General features: G+C 44.2%; 1 protein-coding gene across 2 annotated transcripts; it reads right to left on the bottom strand.

Moving 5' to 3' along the window:
• Positions 1 to 1,259: 1,259 nt before the first annotated feature.
• LOC124007094 (suppressor APC domain-containing protein 2-like) lies at positions 1,260 to 19,724 on the bottom strand. Of its 2 annotated transcripts, none has more exons than XM_046317388.1 (6): positions 18,659 to 19,724; positions 8,682 to 8,812; positions 6,284 to 6,430; positions 5,970 to 6,074; positions 5,567 to 5,677; positions 1,260 to 5,352 (listed from the first exon to the last, which is right to left on the bottom strand). In XM_046317388.1, exons 1-6 carry the CDS (start codon positions 19,479 to 19,481, stop codon positions 5,224 to 5,226), a joined length of 1,446 nt encoding a protein of 481 aa, XP_046173344.1. In that variant the 5' UTR covers positions 19,482 to 19,724; the 3' UTR covers positions 1,260 to 5,223. The 2 variants fall into 2 exon arrangements, with proteins under 2 accessions (XP_046173344.1, XP_046173345.1); XM_046317389.1 differs by having other exon boundaries at positions 5,567 to 5,674.
• Between the last annotated feature and the right edge of the window lie 240 nt (positions 19,725 to 19,964).

Raw genomic sequence — 19,964 nt, 5'->3', positions numbered from 1 at the left:
GGAACAGAAAGGAAGATGAATAAAGATATCGACACAAGTGAAGGAAACCTTTTTCAATTACAAATTGAAATTAGATTACACTTTACTGTGACATCAGATATTGCTTGTTGTCTTTAGAATATATGAATACGCTTCTCATACAGTGAAAGTCAATCAACACAGCTAGATCCAGTCCAGGAGTCACCTTATTTGTTTACTAATTTGTATGTCTGATTTGTTTGGGCAAACATGGTTATTGAAATCTATCCACACACACATCTGTATAACTTTGAGTGTTTTATCTTGGTTATAATGGTTACAATTCCCTACAGCATCTGTCGAAACAACCCAGGTTCTTTCATTGTGTGACTGAATCCAAGGTTGTGTTTACATTAGTGCTATGCTCACACAGGACATATTTTGCTCATATAAGGCAAGATTCTCAGATGCGTGCCACATTCAGCCCTGGGCTCTGAGCACCACCTCCAGCCACAAGACAAGGGTTCTGTTTTTACAACTGCAGACATAAGGTCAAACCAAAGTTCATTTAAATGTCTCAATGTTGAATTATACCATTCTGATTTAATTACGTGTCATTTCCTTGTCATTTACGGAAACTTTCATTAGATTACCAATTTGGCTGAAAACTCCAGCAATGAAACTGATAGGTTAAAAGGAGATGCCATTCAGTTGACTTACTGTAAATCCCCTTCTCTTGGATACCTCAGAGAGAAGTGACTACCTGAAGTCACAGTGACACATAATTGAAGAGCACATTATGCCAGACATTGTTTGCATGCTTCTCCTATCCCACAGACAGTATCTTGGGTGAAATTCACATCCCCACCATGCAGACGTGAGTCATGCAGATGACATGATGTCCATGGGATGGTTTTTCCATTCTGTTTAGTTAGTCTCTGAGAGAGAGAGATGAAGTGCAGAGGGAAACTTCCCTTGGGGTCTCTGACTCAACATGATGAGCTGTTGTTGCGTTGGGTGCTCATTTAATTAGTGGGAATTAATGCTTCAAAGGGGAATCAGTGGAGTCTAAAAATAATTGCAATTAATTAGGAATGTTTCTTTTTGTTGTTTGTATTGCTGTTGTTTTTATTGTTTCTGAAGCTGATTCATTTGTTTATGGATATTAGATATATAATCAAATTCATTCGGATCCCCATTAGCTTTTATTAGTATCCCCATTAGGTTTTGCCAAAGCAGCAGCTATTCTTCCTGGGGTCCACACAAAAACATAAAACACGACAAGTAACAAAACACTGATGGACAGGAACAGTCACACAACTTTAAAATACAATGATATACAAGCAATACAACTAAAGAATAACGTGTGATAGTGTGTCTGGGTGTGCGTGTGTTTGTCATTTCACAGTCCCTCTTGTGCCATGAGATGTTGTTTTATACACTTTCAAAGGTAATTTGGCTTTTGCTTAAGTAATAGAAGATGGAAGGGAGTTCAATGTGATCATGGCTCTGTTTAATACTGTGCGTTGCCGTGAATTTGTTTTTGGGGACTGAAGACACCCCTGGTGACATGTCTTGTGGGGTATGTATGGGTGTCTGAGCTGAATGTTATTTGGAATTTTCATCACAGTAATATTTCTCATAAAAACTAGAAGAGAAGCAGTTCATCTCTCGTCAACTCTCAACCAGGAAGGACTGGCATGCATGTCGTTGATGATAGTTCTGCATGTGCAGTTGAAGGACAAGCTGCGACTTTGCTAGGTCTTTCTTTGCTTCACATATTCCGGGTTGTGATCAAGATGGGACAAGACCAGAGCCTGAACAACTAGTACAGTTGATTTTTGTGTAAAAAAAACCCACAGAGCATATATTTTTTTATAACAGCCAGACCCCTCCCCATCTTCACAACAACTCTGTCAATATGACTTGACCATGATAATTGACCATCCAATGTTATACCTAGGAGTTTAGCTTCCTCAACTTGCTCAATGGTCACATCCTAATGTCTCATGAATAAACCCCACAGTCTCACCATTTCTAAAACATTTGAAAGGCATAGTCATTATACCAATCCCAATAAAGTCTAAGATGTATGTTCAGGCCAAACATAATTATATTACTTATTAAAATCTTCTCCGTTGGATCTTAACTAATATAATCCAAATTGAATATTGGATGAATTATGTCATACTGTGATAACGTACTAGGGCATTTCCTAGTCTGACGGTTATCTGTGAGGCATTGTCCACCTAATTAAATACAATGGCAATCATTGATCTGTCAGAGAAGCCTAATGCCAGTTATATTATCTCTCAACGGAAGACACAAAGATCTCTATCTGAGAATAGACTATGTAGCTTCTAGTAGTCTGGAAGAGATACATGGGTAATATTTCTCATTGTTGCACAGATCATTTACCATCTCTGGTCAGTTACACTCTGTCCATCCATCTTTACAATAACACACTCAATCAAAGGTTATTCATTTCAACCTGTCCATCAACTTGGCGCGGGTTGCTTTTTTATTTGATCAGAAAGAACAAATTGGAGAAAAAAAACAGTCAACTAGTTAAGCGCTATTATATGTGTGTGATTATTTAATGGTGCTATTTACTGGCAGCCACCGACAAAAAGAGTTTAAAAAAAGAAGAGGAAGAGCGAGTATCAGATGCAAATGTATCAGTAATTCTATCCAGATAAACAAGACAGTCTTCTTTCTCTCCACACATGAGCACTACTACCCGCCATCTAGTCCCGCGTTGCAATACCTCCAAAATCACGTTGTCACACCTGTTTTAGGGAAGCCTGGTTCAAGACAAAGCTACACGTCCTCGAATACCTGTCCTCTTACACACTTTCTCATTAAGACGTTTGTGTGTCAACAGTTTTAATAAGATGCAACATTTTTCCATAGACACCCCACACATTGTTGTTCCCCACAACGTAAACACCGCGTCAAATATGGCTCTTTGATTGATGTTGCAGAAATGGTTTAAATTCAACACTGGTTTCAACCACAAATCAACAAGAGGGTTTTACTGTTTGGTTGATTTTTAAATTGAATTCATGTTTGCTGACAACAACAAATCAAATATGAATCTAAATGTGAAATATTTGCCGTGTCTGCTGTCTGTATAAACCTTTTTTAACCAAAGTAAGAATTATTTATATTTTCCTACACTTTCTAAATATCTGCTATACTGGAAAAGAGGTTGTTTTAGAGGTAATAGAACAGGTCCTACGTACTTTATAAGCTCCCAACTGTGCCATGCTGTTATGAGAATTTCGTTATCAATGTTCATAAATGTCAATTAACCTACTTGGTCTGCAACCCAGAGTTTATAAGATTCTGGTTGAAAAACACGACTTGGAGGCACCCTGCACCCAAAAGCTGTTCAGTCAACATCCTGACCCATAACATCCACCTGCATAGAGGTGACTGCTTTCTAAATCAAGTCAACTAATTGAAATAGGAAATGATAGGGTGGCATTCACTCATATACTCATGTGCAGCGAGATAATAACGAGACCAAAGACATACAATCAAACAGGAGAGACAGACAGGCAGTCAGTCACAGCAGTCAGTCACAGGCAGTCAGTCACAGCAGAGTATTGGTATGCAGACATCACGACAGTACCTAATACAAGTTGCACTGCAACATCATCACATAGCTGCGTTACATAGCAATCTACAGCCACTAAAAATAAAAAATAAAAATTATCAGTTAAAAAGGGGGGTTCAAGACTGAGCGGCCCCTGTCGACCATGTGGTTTATTATCCTGGATTAGTGGGACCATTATGAAGAACAGCAGTAAAGAGCGGTTGCACCTGTGCTTGGTGTTCACCTCTCAGGGAACCAAGTCTCACATACCATGTTAGTACAGGACGAACAGAAAGTGGGATCACACATTCTTTTTTTTTTTTTTTTTACACAAAGGCTCCAGGACACCACAGAGGAGAAGTGGCACGATAAAACCAGTCTTGCATGAATCATTACATTAGAGGCCTATTAACCAAGGAGTCACTTTAAATCCACTAGCCAACACGACAGCCCTCTTCTCTGAGCCACACGCTGCTCCAGTGGTCACACTGCCGCTGAGGACCAGGGCTCAATGCACATTCAATATATACCATTCCTTCTCATCTTCAAGTCTCTTCTACGTGCAAACCTATCTCTTACCCTCTCCACTACTCGATCCCCTTGGCTCGTAGGACCTTTTGGTGTTCTCAATATACATTCACTTTAAGGGAAACAAAATGTGACATTTACACGCTGCTCTGCTTCTAAAATGGTGGGCAATAGGCTATATATACTGGTGCATCACTTAAAGGGCACATAGAGAGACATAAATGAGATGCTGCACAGTCACTGTGCCCTCCAGGTCAGGAGAGCTCAGCTTCTCATCATATCAACCATTTCCATGAAGGTTTGAGGTACTCAACTGGGTGTATTGGAATAGAAGGGGAGAAATATCGACCAATGTGTGACCGGGATCAAAGTCTCTGGATTAAATGGTTAACAACATTGTATTGGAATGGTAGATCACAGCACATCAACTTTTTAATTTAAAAAAAATCTACATTTTTAGTGTGGTGTGTGTATTGGTCCGGAAGTCCCTCTAACAAATGTATTTTGTACAGCAGCTGTTGTCATGGTGATTGGCAGGGATGGATCCTGTAGCTCCCTGTCGCGGTTTTAAATGTAGTCCATGATGTCCAATCACATAGGATATACTGTGATGAGAGGGAGGGTAAACATAAAGGCCGGTCCAATAAGGTAGGATCCTAGTGCATCACAGTAGATCCTTGAAGTGATCAAGTGGGAGTGGAATCCTGGGAAGGCCCCAATTAGGAGTGGTAAGACTGTGGTGTTCCTGGATTTTTGCCCAGTGGGTGAGGCTGACTGTATTATAGGAGGGTTGACTCGGGGGTCCCTCCCCTCAAGGAGTGGCCGGCCCAGATTAGTGTGCAGGCCATTTTAAGTGGAGTGGTCAGTTGGGGAGATCCAAAGGGAGTGGTACAATGCGGGGTAAAAAGTTCAAGGTGCTTTCATCATGACAGAAGTGGTGAGTTGAGTGTGGAATCCAGTAGGAGTGATACAGTTGTCTTGTTGTGACTGGGGGAGGGTCAGATAGAGGTGGAGCCCAGTGTGGTTGTATTATGGTGACGGTATTCAGATAGAGCTGGAGCCCAGTGTGGTTGTATTATGGTGACGGTATTCAGATAGAGCTGGAGCCCAGTGTGGTTGTATTATGGTGACGGTATTCAGATGAAGGTGGAGTCCATGGTGCTGCTGTCATGCGTGCTCCGGGCGCGAGCCTCAAACAGCTGTTTGATCAGAGCAGACTTCTCCTGCTCCAGCTGAGTGATGCGCTTACCCTTATCTGTCACCTCCTGCACCGGGATGGAGGACGAGAGACATGGACAGGGGGGGGGGGTCATTTTGAGTTTAAACAAGCCTTTATTGTGCATTAAAGGAGTTTACATACAGCTCCAGTGCAGCAGGGAGAAGACATAGGTAGAGGTCAGACCATCATAAAGGGACAGTGGGGAGGTGTTCAGGAAATCTGGACATTTACAATACATTGACATGATATGTTCAGTTTACCTGGGTGAGAAGGCGGTTCTGGTCCTTTAGTCTCTGAATGGCTTGTGGGGGGGCAGGAGGCTGGGAGCTGGAGATCACTGTGGGCTGAGAGCTGGAGGATGGGAAAGACTGCTAAGAGGGAGAGAAAGAAAGATTATTCCCCATGAATTACCATGTTTCAGTAACGACTCTAGTGTTTAGGCTTGACTATATTCTGTTTCTAAAACGTAGAACTACCTCTCAACATCTAATTGCCACTGGGAGGACTCCAGTAAGAGGAAAATAAGTCCCTTCAAAATTGCCGTGGAATTCAATTTGACCTTAGAAATGACACAGTCATATGAGACAACCATCCCCCATTTTTAGAGCAGTGAGGACGCTCAGTTAGACACAGTCAGGTAAGGTGTCTTATTTCAAGACGCACCACTCCAGAGCAGGAAATTAGGTCATTAAGGCAACGGTTGACTTCCTGCAGCTTGGGAAGCAGAACATTCCTGTGACTTTGATTCTGGGATTCTGCGAAGGAATCCTGGTGGGAGAGAGAAAGAGAGTAAGAACTGGACAGTTTCAGATAATTCATACACTGTATCATCCATTCCTACTAAATTGTCATGGGTCATGTTCATTATGGCATGCAACGGAAAACGAAAAGGAGCGTTTCTTATTGAACCTCAATAGTAGTCCCTCCCTGTTTCAGTTATTTTTCCGTCTGTTTGTTGCCTACTGAACAGTAGTTACCGTGCAGTGGTTGCTTTGGCCCACGTGTCTCTGTCTCTCGGTGACGTTGTGGATCTGAGTCTGGTACCACTCTCTAGCCCGCTCCACCACGCCCAGACCGGCCAGCAGAGAGTCCTTCTCCTGCTCCAACTCCTTCATCTGCTTCAGCTGGAGGGAGAGGGGAACAACTTCTCTCTTACTGTCATCGTCAATATGGGTCACTTACCTCATTTGGTCGAACCTGTCCCCTCAAGCTTATACTCATCCTGAGCCCCAAACAAAGCTTGCATGTCAATATTTATGATGGTTATGTTGTTTTGGGTGACTTGGGAAATCTGCACCCTTCTATTTGCACATTTGACTGCCGCTTTTGTTCTGGGACAATGGCACCGGGCCAATTGTGCCGGAGTGGTACCCTGATCTCAACAGGAGAGACAATGTTAAGAGCGGCGATCAGCCCGGCACCATGGCAACCATGGAGAGACCTAAGAATGGGAAAACAGTAGCCACTACAACAGGTTGTCCTGTCCCAGTGACAGGTAGACAGCATAGAGTTCCGCTGACCATCCTATCCTCCAGTACCACAGCACAGGCCCCATTCCTGGCATTCAGCCACCCTCTCTATACACTATCACCGTTGGGAAAACCATGTCTGTACAAAGGCCTAGTTCCCAATGACATAATGCGGTGGCCAAACCAACCAGTATTGTCAAAGTCTACTGATCCTGTCGTTGTTGTTATCTGATCTGGACTGTAATTAGCCAGGGTAAACCTCTTGTGCCATCACTGCATACTAAACACATTTCCCCTTTCAGCTTGGGCCCTGCTGGGATGAATGGGAGCTGCAAACAGAGGAGAGGAGAGCGAGGGATGAAAGAGAGGTTGGGGAGTGGGGGGTGGGGTTGTGGCTGGAATGAAGCGTGACCCAGAGTGTCAGGCCGTGTTTGTGTGGTGGGCCACAGGCAGGGAAAATCTGCTCTGTAAAGAGGGGAGAGAACACAGAACAGGGGGAGGAAAAGTTGCAGAGGGGAGAGGAGGGTACGGGAGGGGAGAACTGGCTGACAAAGCTAACATTACCAGGGCTGCAGGTGGCCTCGCGGTTAACAGCGTCACTGAGAGGTCTGTGGTTTGAATCCCCGAGCCGACGATGTGCCCTTGAGCAAGGCACCTAACCTTAATTGCTCCTGTAAGTCGCTATGGATAAGAGCGTCTGCTAAATGACTTTAATGTAAATGTTAAAATGACAAAGAGTACTACAACGGCATGACACAGCTGATGTTGTCGTATCTAAAATCACTAAGTACAAAATCATGGGCATCAGGATAATCTACACAACAGCGCCAAACAGTACAAACTATCATACACCTGCTAGGGCCAGAGGAACAAACATTACAACTAGGAGTTTACTGGTTATCAACAAGACAACAACTGAAACTGGTACTTTCCACGAGCTTCAACAACACATCAACCGCAGACACAGAACTGTTAAATATTCGGGCTAGTTGACAAACAGTTATCTCTGCCTGACTCTGCTCATAACTCCATAGTTACATTTTGACACGGCTCAACACACATCTGCAAGCGTGTAATAGACATACACATACATGGAAACAGCTCAATGACCAAACAAGACTCCGTTTTTACTTCTCTTTCCTGACCTCTCTCCTCTAGTTGTTCTCACTCACCCCGAGGAAAAAGTGCAGTGCCTTGCTGCTGTACAGACTGCTGCTGAGAGGGATGAAGACAGTGGTGTAGGCTGCCCAGACAGCTGTCCAGGCTGGGCCGGGTGGGCCAAGCGAATCCCCTGCTTCCAGGCCCCTGGGCCCGACCCGGCTCATTACAATGAGGACAGGCGGCCAGAGGGGGGAGGAGGAGGGGGGAAGCAGCTCCCTCTATGACTTCACACAGAGAAAGAGTGGAAGGAGAGGAGAAGACATAGAGAGGGGGATAAAGTAGGGCTCAAAGAGAAACTGGAGGCAGGGGGATAGAAAGAGAGAAAAATAGGGCGAGAGGAGGCATGGAAAGGGGGCAGGAGATTGGGAGGGCCACAGGGGGAGAGGGGTTGGACTGAGTGAAAGGTGGGAGGGGTGTAGGGAGAGGGGTTGAATGGGGGAGTTAATGGTGGGTGTTGGCCAACAGAAACAAAGTGACCTACAGCAGTTGCAGTCTGCACAGAGCAGATAGGCCTGTTTATCCATGAAACTGTTCTCCACCTCACCCCCACTCTAGATAAAAAGTTGAACAGACCCCTAACACCAACCATATCACTGAACACCAGTATGAGACCACGTTCACGTTGTATGTGGGTCACAAAATACCTCTTTTCACTGGCAGTGAGAACATGGTTGTTTGACTGCCTCTCTGAAAACTGTGCATAATGCAACAGTGTGTGTGTGTGTGTGTTAGCGGGCGTAAGTACCATTCCATAATCCACCCCGTTGGTGATGGTGTGGCGTCTCTGCTCATCTCGGCTCCGCCCATGGCGTCTGGAGACAGTGAATCCCGTGGCTGACTCACTCTGGGACCTCGGTAACCCAGCCTCCACAATACCTGGACCAGAAATTGGGCAGGAATGGGTGGTCAGAAAGATTTTTTGCTGATTTCACCAACTGACTTCCAGGTCTTGTCTGGAACACAGGTATCAACTGTCTGGTTAGTACAACTATGCTTTGGGTAACTGGATAATTAATACATAAAATGTAAACACACCCATTTGCTGTGAGGAAGAACAAACTTGTTTGCACTTCTATAATGTTAGTATCAAATACATAGAGCTCGATGGACATGAACATCAGAGAGAAGTTCTGACTCACTCTGTTGTGTTCAGTGCATCACGGTTTCCATCTATGATAGAACTGAACTGTCCCCCAGCCAACAATCAAAAGAGACATTGTCACCAAAACCCCACCCCAAATCAAATTGTAATTTGTCACATGCTTTCACATAAACAACAAGTGTAGACTAACAGTGAAATGCTTACTTACTTACTCCCAACAATGCAGAGAACATTTTGAAAAATTATTTAAAAAATAACGAGGAACAAACACAAAATGATCAATGATAACTTGGCTATATACATTGGGTACCAAGACGATGTACTGGAGGTAATTGAGGTACTATGTACCTATAGGCAGTAAAGTGACTAGGCAACAGAATAGATAATAAACAGAGTAGCAGCAGCAGCATACAGTAAGTGATGAATCAAATGAGTTGGTGCAAAAATGGTCAATGCAGTCTGGGTAGCTACAGTGCCTTGCCAAAGTATTCGGCCCCCTTGAACTTTGCGACCTTTTGCCACATTTCAGGCTTCAAACATAAAGATATAAAACTGTATTTTGTTGTGAAGAATCAACAACAAGTGGGACACAATCATGAAGTGGAACGACATTTATTGGATATTTAAAAAAAAAAATACAAATCAAAAACTGAAAAATTGGGCGTGCAAAATTATTCAGCCCCCTTTAGTTAATACTTTGTAGTGCCACCTTTTGCTGCGATTACAGCTGTAAGTCGCTTGGGGTATGTCTATCAGTTTTGCACATCGAGAGACTGAAATTTTTTCCCATTCCTCCTTGCAAAACAGCTCGAGCTCAGTGAGGTTGGATGGAGAGCATTTGTGAACAGCAGTTTTCAGTTCTTTCCACAGATTCTCGATAGAATTCAGGTCTGGACTTTGACTTTCCCATTCTAACACCTGGATATGTTTATTTTTGAACCATTCCATTGTAGATTTTTCTTTATATTTTGGATCATTGTCTTTTTGGAAGACAAATCTCCGTCCCAGTCTCAGGTCTTTTGCAGACTCCATCAGGTTTTCTTCCAGAATGGTCCTGTATTTGGCTCCATCCATCTTCCCATCTATTTTAACCATCTTCTCTGTCCCTGCTGAAGAAAAGCAGGCCCAAACCATGATGCTGCCACCACCATGTTTGACAGTGGGGATGGTGTGTTCAGGGTGATGAGCTGTGTTGCTTTTACGCCAAACATAACGTTTTGCATTGTTGCCAAAAAAGTTCAATTTTGGTTTCATCTGACCAGAGCACCTTCTTCCACATGTTTGGTGTGTCTCCCAGGTGGCTTGTGGCAAACTTTAAACGACACTTTTTATGGATATCTTTAAGAAATGGCTTTCTTCTTGCCACTCTTCCATAAAGGCCAGATTTGTGCAATATGACTGATTGTTGTCCTATGGACAGAGTTTCCAACCTCAGCTGTAGATCTCTGCAGTTCATCCAGAGTGATCATGGGCCTCTTGGCTGCATCTCTGATCAGTCTTCTCCTTGTATGAGCTGAAAGTTTAGAGGGACGGCCAGGTCTTGGTAGATTTGCAGTGGTCTGATACTCCTTCCATTTCAATATTATTGCTTGCACAGTGCTCTTTGGGATGTTTAAAGCTTGGGAAATCTTTTTGTATGCAAATCCGGCTTTAAACTTCTTCACAACAGTATCTCGGACCCGCCTGGTGTGTTCCTTGTTCTTCATGATGCTCTCTGCGCTTTTAACGGACCTCTGAGACTATCACAGTGCAGGTGCATTTATACGGAGACTTGATTACACACAGGTGGATTGTATTTATCATCATTAGTCATTTAGGTCAACATTGGATCATTCAGAGATCCTCACTGAACTTCTGGAGAGTTTGCTGCACTGAAAGTAAAGGGGCTGAATAATTTTGCACGCCCAATTCTTCAGTTTTTGATTTGTTAAAAAAAGTTGAAATATCCAATAAATGTCATTCCACTTCATTATTGTGTCCCACTTGTTGTTGATTCTTCACAAAAAAATACAGTTTTATATCTTTATGTTTGAAGCCTGAAATGTGGCAAAAGGTCGCAAAGTTCAAGGGGGCCGAATACTTTGGCAAGGCACTGTATTTGGTTAACTATTTAGCAGTCCCATGGCTTGGGGGTAAACGTTGTTCAGGATCCTGTTGGTTCGAGACTTGGTGCATCACTACTGCTTGCCATGCGGTAGCAGAGAGAACAGTCTATGAGTGAGTGAGTGAGTGAGTGAGTGAGTGAGTGAGTGAGTGAGTGAGTGAGTGAGTGAGTGAGTGAGTGAGTGAGTGAGTGAGTGAGTGAGTGAGTGAGTGAGCAAACGAGCGAGTGAGCGAACGAGCGAGTGAGCGAACGAGCGAATGAGAGAGGCCACTACTCAGAATAGTGAAATCTGTAAACCCTGCAGTGCCTTTGGTGGCCACACGAGGACGCTACCCTCCCTCCCTGCTAACCTTATCAACCCTATCTGGTTGGGTTGTAATTGAATGGGGATAAATTACAATTCTGGGGGAAGATGAGAATAAAATGTAAGAACTTATGTATATAAAAACAGTTCAGGTGATAGTTGATAACAGAACAGAGAAAACATGACACGTTTCCATGTTGTATCCGGACTTCCAAAAATCCAGTTAATCGGTAACTGGAGATAGTTCCTTGAGGGCAGGAGTATGCAGGGTTCAGAGAGGTGGATGGAAATATGTAGAGCACCTAGTTTAGTGGCTCTAGATAATCGTCAAGTTGGACTGTGGCACCCAAAGAGGATACTGTTTACCAGTGTAGGTAAGCCTCATTTGCATGCCTTGAAACAGCATTGCTAATTGAAAGAGAGCCTAATGGCCATTTCTATTTTTTTGTTGTTGAAAACATTTAACATAATAACACAAAGAATAAATGTAAAAATAATAACGCAAGGAATAAATACACAATGAGTAATGATAACTTGCCTATATACATGGGATACCAGTACAGAGTTGATGTGCAGGGGTATGAGGTAATTGAGGTAGATATGTACATATAGACAGGCATAAAGTGACTAGGCAACAGGATACATAATAAATAGTAGCAGCAGTGCATGTGATGAGTCAAAATAGTTAGTGCAAAAAGGGTCACTACAGATAGTTAAATAGTTAACCAATACCTACCAGGACTAACTATTTAGCAGTCTTATGGCTTGGGGGTATAAGCTGTTCAGGGTCCTGTTTGTTCCAGACTTGGTGCATCGGTACCATTGCCGTGTGGTAGCAGAGAGAACAGTCTATGACTTGTGTGGCTGGAGTCTTTGACAATTTTTAGGGTCTTCCTCTGACACCACCTGGTATAAAGGTCCTGGATGGCAGGGAGCTCGGCCCCAGTTATGTATTGGGCGGTACGCACTAACCTCTAGCGCCGTGCGTCTGATGCCAAACAGTTGCCATACTAAGTGTTGATGCAGCCAGTCAAGATGCTCTCAATGCTGCAGCTGTAGAACTTTTTGAGGATCTGAGGGCACATGCAGAATCCTTTCAGCCTTATGAGGGTGACGAGGCATTGCAGTGCCTTCTTCATGACTGGGTTTATGTGTGTGGACCATGATAATTCCTTATTGATGTGGGCACCAAGGAACTTGAAGCTCTCAACCTGTTCCACAACAGACCCTTTGATGTGGATGGGGGCATGCTCGGTCCTCAGTTTCCTGTAGTCCACAATCAGCTCCCTTGTCTTGCTGACATTGAGGGAGAGGTTATTGTCCTGCCACCACACTGCCATGTCTCTGACCTCCTCCCTGTAGGCTTTCTCATCGTCGTCAGTGATCAGGCTGTGTCGTCTGCAAATTTAATGATGGTGTTGGAGTCGTGGGTGAACAGGGAGTACAGGAGGGGACTAAGCACACACCCCTGAGGGGCCCCCGTGTTGAAGGTCAGGGTGGCGTAGTTGATGTTGCCTATCTTAACCACCTGGGGGTGGCCCGTCAGGAAGGATTCAGTTGTTGAGGGAGGTGTTTAATCCCAGCATTGTTAGATTAGCGATGAGTTTGAAGGGCACAATGGTGTTGAACACAGAGCTGTATTCAATGAACTGCATTCTCACATACAGTGGGGCAAAAAAGTATTTAGTCAGCCACCAATTGTGCAAGTTTTCCCACTTAAAAAGATGAGAGAGGCCTGTAAAGTTCATCATAGGTACACTTCAACTATGACAGACAAAATGAGAGCAAAAATAAGGATAGGATTTTTTATGAATTTATTTGCAAATTATGGTGGAAAATAAGTATTTGGTCACCTACAAACAAGCAAGATTTCTGGCTCTCACAGACCTGTAACTTCTTTAAGAGGCTCCTCTGTCCTCCACTCGTTACCTGTATTAATGGCACCTGTTTGAACTTGTTATCAGTATAAAAGACACCTGTCCACAACCTCAAACAGTCACACTCCAAACTCCACTATGGCCAAGACCAAAGAGCTGTCAAAGGACTCCAGAAACAAAATTGTAGACCTGCACCAGGCTGCTGGGAAGACTGAATCTGCAATAGGTAAGCAGCTTGGTTTGAAGAAATCAACTGTGGGAGCAATTATTAGGAAATGGAAGACATACAAGACCACTGATAATCTCCCTCGATCTGGGGCTCCACACAAGATCTCACCCCGTGGGGTCAAAATGATCACAAAAACGATGAGCAAAAATCCCAGAACCACATGGGGGGACCTAGTGAATGACCTGCAGAGAGTTAGGACCAAAGTAACAAAGCCTACCATCAGTAACACACTACGCCGCCAGGGTGTCAAATTCTGCAGTGCCAGACGTGTCCCCCTGCTTAAGCCAGTACATGTCCAGGCCCGTCTGAAGTTTGCTAGAGAGCATTTGGATGATCCAGAAGAAGATTGGGAGAATGTCATATGGTCAGATGAAACCAAAATATAACTTTTTCGTAAAAACTCAACTCGTCATGTTTGGAGGACAAAGAATGCAGAGTTGCATCCAAAGAACACCATACCTACTGTGAAACATGGGGGTGGAAACATCATGCTTTGGGGCTGTTTTTCTGCAAAGGGACCAGGATGACTGATCCGTGTAAAGGAAAGAATGAATGGGGCCATGTATCGTGAGATTTTGAGTGAAAACCTCCTTCCATCAGCAAGGGCATTGAAGATGAAACGTGGCTGGTCTTTCAGCATGACAATGATCCCAAACACACTGCCCAGGCAACAAAGGAGTGGCTTGGTAAGAAGCATTTCAAGGTCCTGGAGGGCCTAGCCAGTCTCCAGATCTCTACCCCATAGAAAATATTTGGAGGGAGTTGAAATTCCGTGTTGCCCAGCAACAGCCCCAAAACATCACTGCTCTAGAGGAGATCTGCATGGAGAAATGGGCCAAAATACCAGCAACAGTGTGTGAAAACCTTGAAGACTTACAGGAAACATTTGACCTCTGTCATTGCCAAAAAAGGGTATATAACAAAGTATTGAGTTAAACTTTTGTTATTGACCAAATACTTATTTTCCACCATAATTTGCAAATAAATTAATTAAATATCCTACAATGGGATTTTCTGTATTTTTTTCTAATTTTGTCTGTCATAGTTGAAGTGTACCTATGATGAAAATTACAAGCCTCTCATCTTTTTAAGTCAGAGAACTTGCGCTGACTAAATACTTTTTGTGCTCCACTGTAGGTGTTCCTTTTGTTCAGGTGGGAAATGGCAGTGTGGAGTGCAATATCGATTGCGGCATCTGTGGATCTTTTGAAGTGGTATGCTAATTGGAGTGGGTCCAGGGTGTCTGGGATGATGGTGTTGATGTGATGCCATGACCATGACAAGTCTTTCAAAAAATGTAATGGCTACACATGTGAGTGCTACGGGGCGATAGTCATTCAGACAGGTTACCTTGGCATTATTGTGCACAGGGACTGGTGGTGTGCTTGAGACATGTAGGTATTACAGACTGGGTCAGGGAGAGGTTGAAAATGTCAGTGAAGACACTTGCCAGCTGGTCTCACTACGTGTCCTGGTAATCCATCTGGCACTTCGGCCTTGAGAATGTAAAACTGTTTAAAGGTCTTACGCACATCGGCTACAGAGAGCGTGATCACACAGTCATCCAGAAACAGCTGGTGCTCTCATGCATAGCTCAGTGTTGCTAGCCTCGAAGCACGCATAGACAGTATTTAGGCACTGGACAGTTCACGGCTGGGTTTCCGTTTGTAATCCATGATAGTGTGCAAGCCCTGCCACATCCGACGAGCATCAGAGCTGGTGTAGCAGGATTCGATCTTGGTCCTGTATTGACACTTTGCCTATTTAACGGTTCGTCGGAGGGCATAGCGGGATTAGCTCATTGAAACCAGCAGATCTAGCCTTTAGCTCAGTGCGGATGTTGGCTGTAATCTTTGGCTTCTGGTTGGGATATGTATGTACAGTCACTGAGGGGACAAAGCATCGATGCATTTATTAATGAAGCAGGTGACTGATGTGGTAAACTCCTCAATGCCATCGGATGAATGCCAGAACATATTCCAGTCTGTGCTAGCAAAATAGTCCTATAACTTAGCATCTGCTTCATCAGAGCACTTCTGTATTGAGCATGTCACTGGTACTTCCTGTTTGAGTTTTTGCTTTTAAGCAGGAATCGGAAGGATAGAGTTATGGTCAGATTTACCAAATGGAGGGCGAGGGAGAGCTTTGTATGCGACTGTGTGTGGAGTAAATGTGATTTCAGTTTTCTTGAATTAAAGTCACCGGCCACTCTGGGTGAGCATTTTCTTGTTTGCTTTTGGCCTTATACAGCTCGTTGAGTGCGGTCTTCGTGCCAGCATCAGCTTGAGGTGGTAAATAGAAACTACGTAAAATAAAGATGAAAACTCTGTTGGTAAATTATGTGGTCTACAGCTTATCATGAGGTATTCTAACTCAGGCGAGCTGAACCTCGAGACGTCCTTAATATTACAGATTGTGGACAGGTTGTTGTTAACAAAGAGACATACACCACCTCCTCTGTGCTTCTCCAAACGATCTCTGGCTCCAGAGACAGTTATTCCAGAGGTGAGTTGTTCCTCACGCCTCCTGGGTAATTTGCAGTCAGACGGGTCGGAAAGGCCATCTCTGACAAGCTCTCTCTCGCTCTCTCTGTCCGACCACTTCCACACATCCTCCCCTGCCTGCCTACAGTTCACTACTCAGGTAAACAGAGATAGAACAACAGGCACTGCAACCATGAAAAATGCTCAATCTGTCCTCATCTTTTTTCAGTGTTTAGAGCATTGTATAGCATGGACGTCATGTCGCCCACACAGTGACGTTGTCCAGAAGTTGCCGTTAAGAGTGTGGGAAATACTTCATAGTGTTCCAGGGAAGTGATACTTGTTATTATGCCTTTCTTTCAGCTTAACATTGGCAGGGCACTAAAGCATTGGGGTCAGTAGCTCTGTTAAACATAGTCCACAGTCCAGCTCCATCCACTGGCCCATTACCCTGCTCCAATATCACATCAGCCTCTTCACATTACCCTGCTCCAATACCACATCAGTCTCTACACATTACCCTGCTCCAATACCACACCAGCCTCTTCACATTACCCTGCTCCAATACCAGATCCGCCTCTTCACATTACCCTGCTCCAATATCACATCAGCCTCTTCACATTACCCTGCTCCAATACCACACCAGCCTCTTCACATTACCCTGCTCCAATACCACATCAGCCTCTTCACATTACCCTGCTCCAATACCACATCAGCCTCTTCACATTACCCTGCTCCAATACCACATCAGCCTCTTCACATTACCCTACGCCAATACCACATCAGCCTCTTCAATGAGTTCCACAGCCGGGCAGACGTGATCTCTCTCCATGATTTTGGACATCCCCCAAGAGTCTGCATCCCGAATGGCACTCTATTTCCTATATAGTGCACTAGTTTTGACCAGGACCAAGTAGTGCACTATGTAGGGAATAGGATGCCATTTGGAACACATTGAGAGCGAGAGAAGAGAGAGCAGGGTAATGGTAGCTTGGGCAGGATTCACCGCTGCAGTGCCTCAATTACTCTGCACGTAATCTGTGCTAATCCAGCGGGTTTGCTGGGGGAGATTACATTGCCATTCACCACACTCTCCAATCCCATGGCTCTACAGAGAGTAGTGGGTAGAGTGGGTCTATGGCACTGATATAAGTAGCTAGCCAGGGCCTCCAGGCTGCTTCACGGACATGTCCCTGTTATAGATACAGACAGGATTGGACTCAGCAGGGCCATTAGAGAGGGAGAGAGAGAAAGCGAGAGGGGGAGGGGGGGGGCTTTGTGCACAAAGGAGAGAGAGAGAGCAGGATTTTCTCCATAGCTTTCCCGACTTCAGTGAACACAGGTCAGTCTAATGAGCGAGACCAGGAAAATTGTGCTGATGATCCCAATAGGAGGAGCCCAGAGCCCAGTCTAAACTCTGGCTAAGCATCCAGAAGAATTTGAGACATGATCTGTGACTCACTCTGGATGAGCTGGAGGTCAATTATTCAATTACACACTCTTCACTGCAGCAGAGATTTGAGAGGCATACCAGGGCTTTGAAATAACGATAACAAAATAATGTTAGCTGAGCTCCCCCATTAGTAAAAACCCAGAGTGTGTGGAAGGATTGACCCCTAGCTGTGGCCCCAGGTCGTGGGCTCTGTTTTAATGTGGACATTTGTCAACAAATCAAATATAATTGTATTTGACACATGCGCCGAATACAACAGGTAGAGACTTTAACGTGAAATGCTTACTTACAAGGCCGTTCCCAACTATGCAGAGTTAAGAAATACAAATAAATACAAATAATAACACAATAGGAATAAAATACACAATAGTGAGGCTATATACAGGGAGTACCAGTACCAGATCAATGTGCAGGGGTATGAGGTCATTGAGGTAGATATGTACATATAGGAACCAGGATAGATACTCATAAAAGTAAAATAAGAATAGAGTAGCAGCAGCATATATGATGCGTGAAAGTGTGTGTATGTCCTCATTGGTTTTTAGGAGCATAAACCAACGTGGGTGATTGAAACATGAACTGAGGTCCACACTCCAGTCTAGTCGGTGGTGATAATGCACCTTAAAGTTGGTTGCCAACCGCCATATAAAGTCCAAAGAAGAAGCCTGAAGGAGGAGAGATTTCTAGAAACAAACTTGGTTTACCCTTTTATCTGTGGATTCGTTGTCAGAGTAATAGACTTTATGCATTTCAGGTAAAATAACAACCCAATGTTTATATGGAAGGACAAATTAGCTAGCAACAGCAAGCTAGGTAGCTAAATTGCCATGCATGTTTAATGCTTTTCAACCTAGTCTAGTCAGCATGTGATGCTAAACATGTTGGAACCTGGTGCTAGTGCTGCAGTTGTTTAGTGATGACAGTCTGGTATAGAAATGTGTGTAATGGGTGTGTGTGTGTTTCCAACTCCTCTACCTCCACACCTGGGTCAATGAGACTGAGGCAGCAGAATAGCCCTGATCTGTTTAAACCCCACTTGATCTTATTGCTGAGGACGATTACTGATCGCTTAGCATAGTGAGAAACAAAATACATACACATGATGGGGAGATGGATAGACATGATGGAAGACTGGTCCTGATTTGATTGAGCTTTGATAATCAAACTCACTTGGTTTTTGGAGACGTGACGACTCGAGAGCAAGGGACTCTGTGGACCTCAACCGACTCTTCTGAGGATGCGTCTGCTTCCCCATCCGAACCGAATCCGCTCGATATGAACCGCTTTCGGGCACAATGGTTATCCGTTCCAAACTTCTGCCTGTTCTCTCATAACCCGTATTGGTGTAACGCATGGGACCCCCTACGACCGAGGTGACTGGTGGGTGTCCAGTTTTCCCCTCATTATGTCTGGACCGACTCTGAAGTGAGGACGCGCGTTTGTGATGCGTATTTGTCCCATTGCTTGGACCCAGTGGGCGAACTTTGTTTTCAATCAGAGTTCCGACAGAGCAGGTAGAGAGCGGGGCAGGTTTTTGCGCTGGCATATGGTGCCGTTTAGAGTTCAGAAGTGCTTGTTTCGGGTGCAGGGAAACCTGAGCCTTTATGTGGTTGTTGTTGTCCGCGTTCGGCATGGAGTATCGCAGCCCCGCCACGAAGCGCTCAAATGTCAGGCAGCCATGAGGTGGGGCCACCAGCCTCAGACACTCCAGAACCCCGCCGGACAAATCATGAGTATCTGCCCCTTGCCATCTACTCTCAATCTCCGATATGTGCACATATCCTCTCTTCCCATCATCAAGGATGTCAAAGAGTGTCCTCAGACTGTGTAAGAATGCGTTGGGTAACCCATCTGTTGAATATTCCGTGTCTTTGGGCTGCATTTGACCGGTTATGCCGGTCTTGCCTTGTCTTCTTGTGCCAATCCTACCGTAAATTGTCGACGGCCCGTTCAATTTGCAGCTACCATCAGTATCAGTTTCTATCAAAGCCATGAAGTTATCAAGAGTTGAATTGAATGATGCCAAAATCAAACCTCACCAAGATATATCTTAGGTTATAACCAACGTCTTATTACTTTACGCGAGATACAAAAATAAATGTGTTTATAAGTAGCCTACCCTACCTGTCTTTATAAACTATATTTCTCCAAAACAGATTATAAATCCGACCATCTTTTCTTTATGCCTTCGCTGAACGAAAGTATCTACTTTCCCTCCCAAGTCTTGCGGCTCCAGCATACCTTTTTCAACAGGACCGCCCTTCAAACATCTGCGCAGATTTGTCCAGGGACGCAGCCATTGGTCATGGTCAGAATTACCGTGAGCTTATTGGTTGGAGGTTGTGGAAGGCAGAAGTTTGAGTTGTGCTTTTGTTATTCATAAAGCCGGACGTTATTCACCCTTGGATTCATACCCTACCCGCAGGATTTTTTTTGTGAGGAAATATGTTTCCTTACCCTCCCTACATGTGGGTTT

The sequence above is a fragment of the Oncorhynchus gorbuscha genome, linkage group LG20 (assembly GCF_021184085.1).
Source record: "Oncorhynchus gorbuscha isolate QuinsamMale2020 ecotype Even-year linkage group LG20, OgorEven_v1.0, whole genome shotgun sequence".
NCBI lineage: Eukaryota > Metazoa > Chordata > Actinopteri > Salmoniformes > Salmonidae > Oncorhynchus > Oncorhynchus gorbuscha.
The sequence above is the reverse complement of the archived record's forward strand: the minus strand, read 5'-3'. Positions and strand labels throughout refer to the sequence as shown.

What these genes read in the sequence shown, in the direction of transcription:
- LOC124007094 (XM_046317388.1), bottom strand. Translation starts at nt 19,481, where the DNA reads ATGGCTTTGATAGAAACTGATACTGATGGTAGCTGCAAATTGAACGGG. An exon ending in GTCACGTCTCCAAAAACCAA is followed by an intron (nt 8,813 to 18,658) that starts GTGAGTTTGATT and finishes TTTCTGGTCCAG; the next exon opens with GTATTGTGGAGGCTGGGTTA. An exon ending in GCCAAAGCAACCACTGCACG is followed by an intron (nt 6,075 to 6,283) that starts GTAACTACTGTT and finishes CTCTCCCACCAG; the next exon opens with GATTCCTTCGCAGAATCCCA.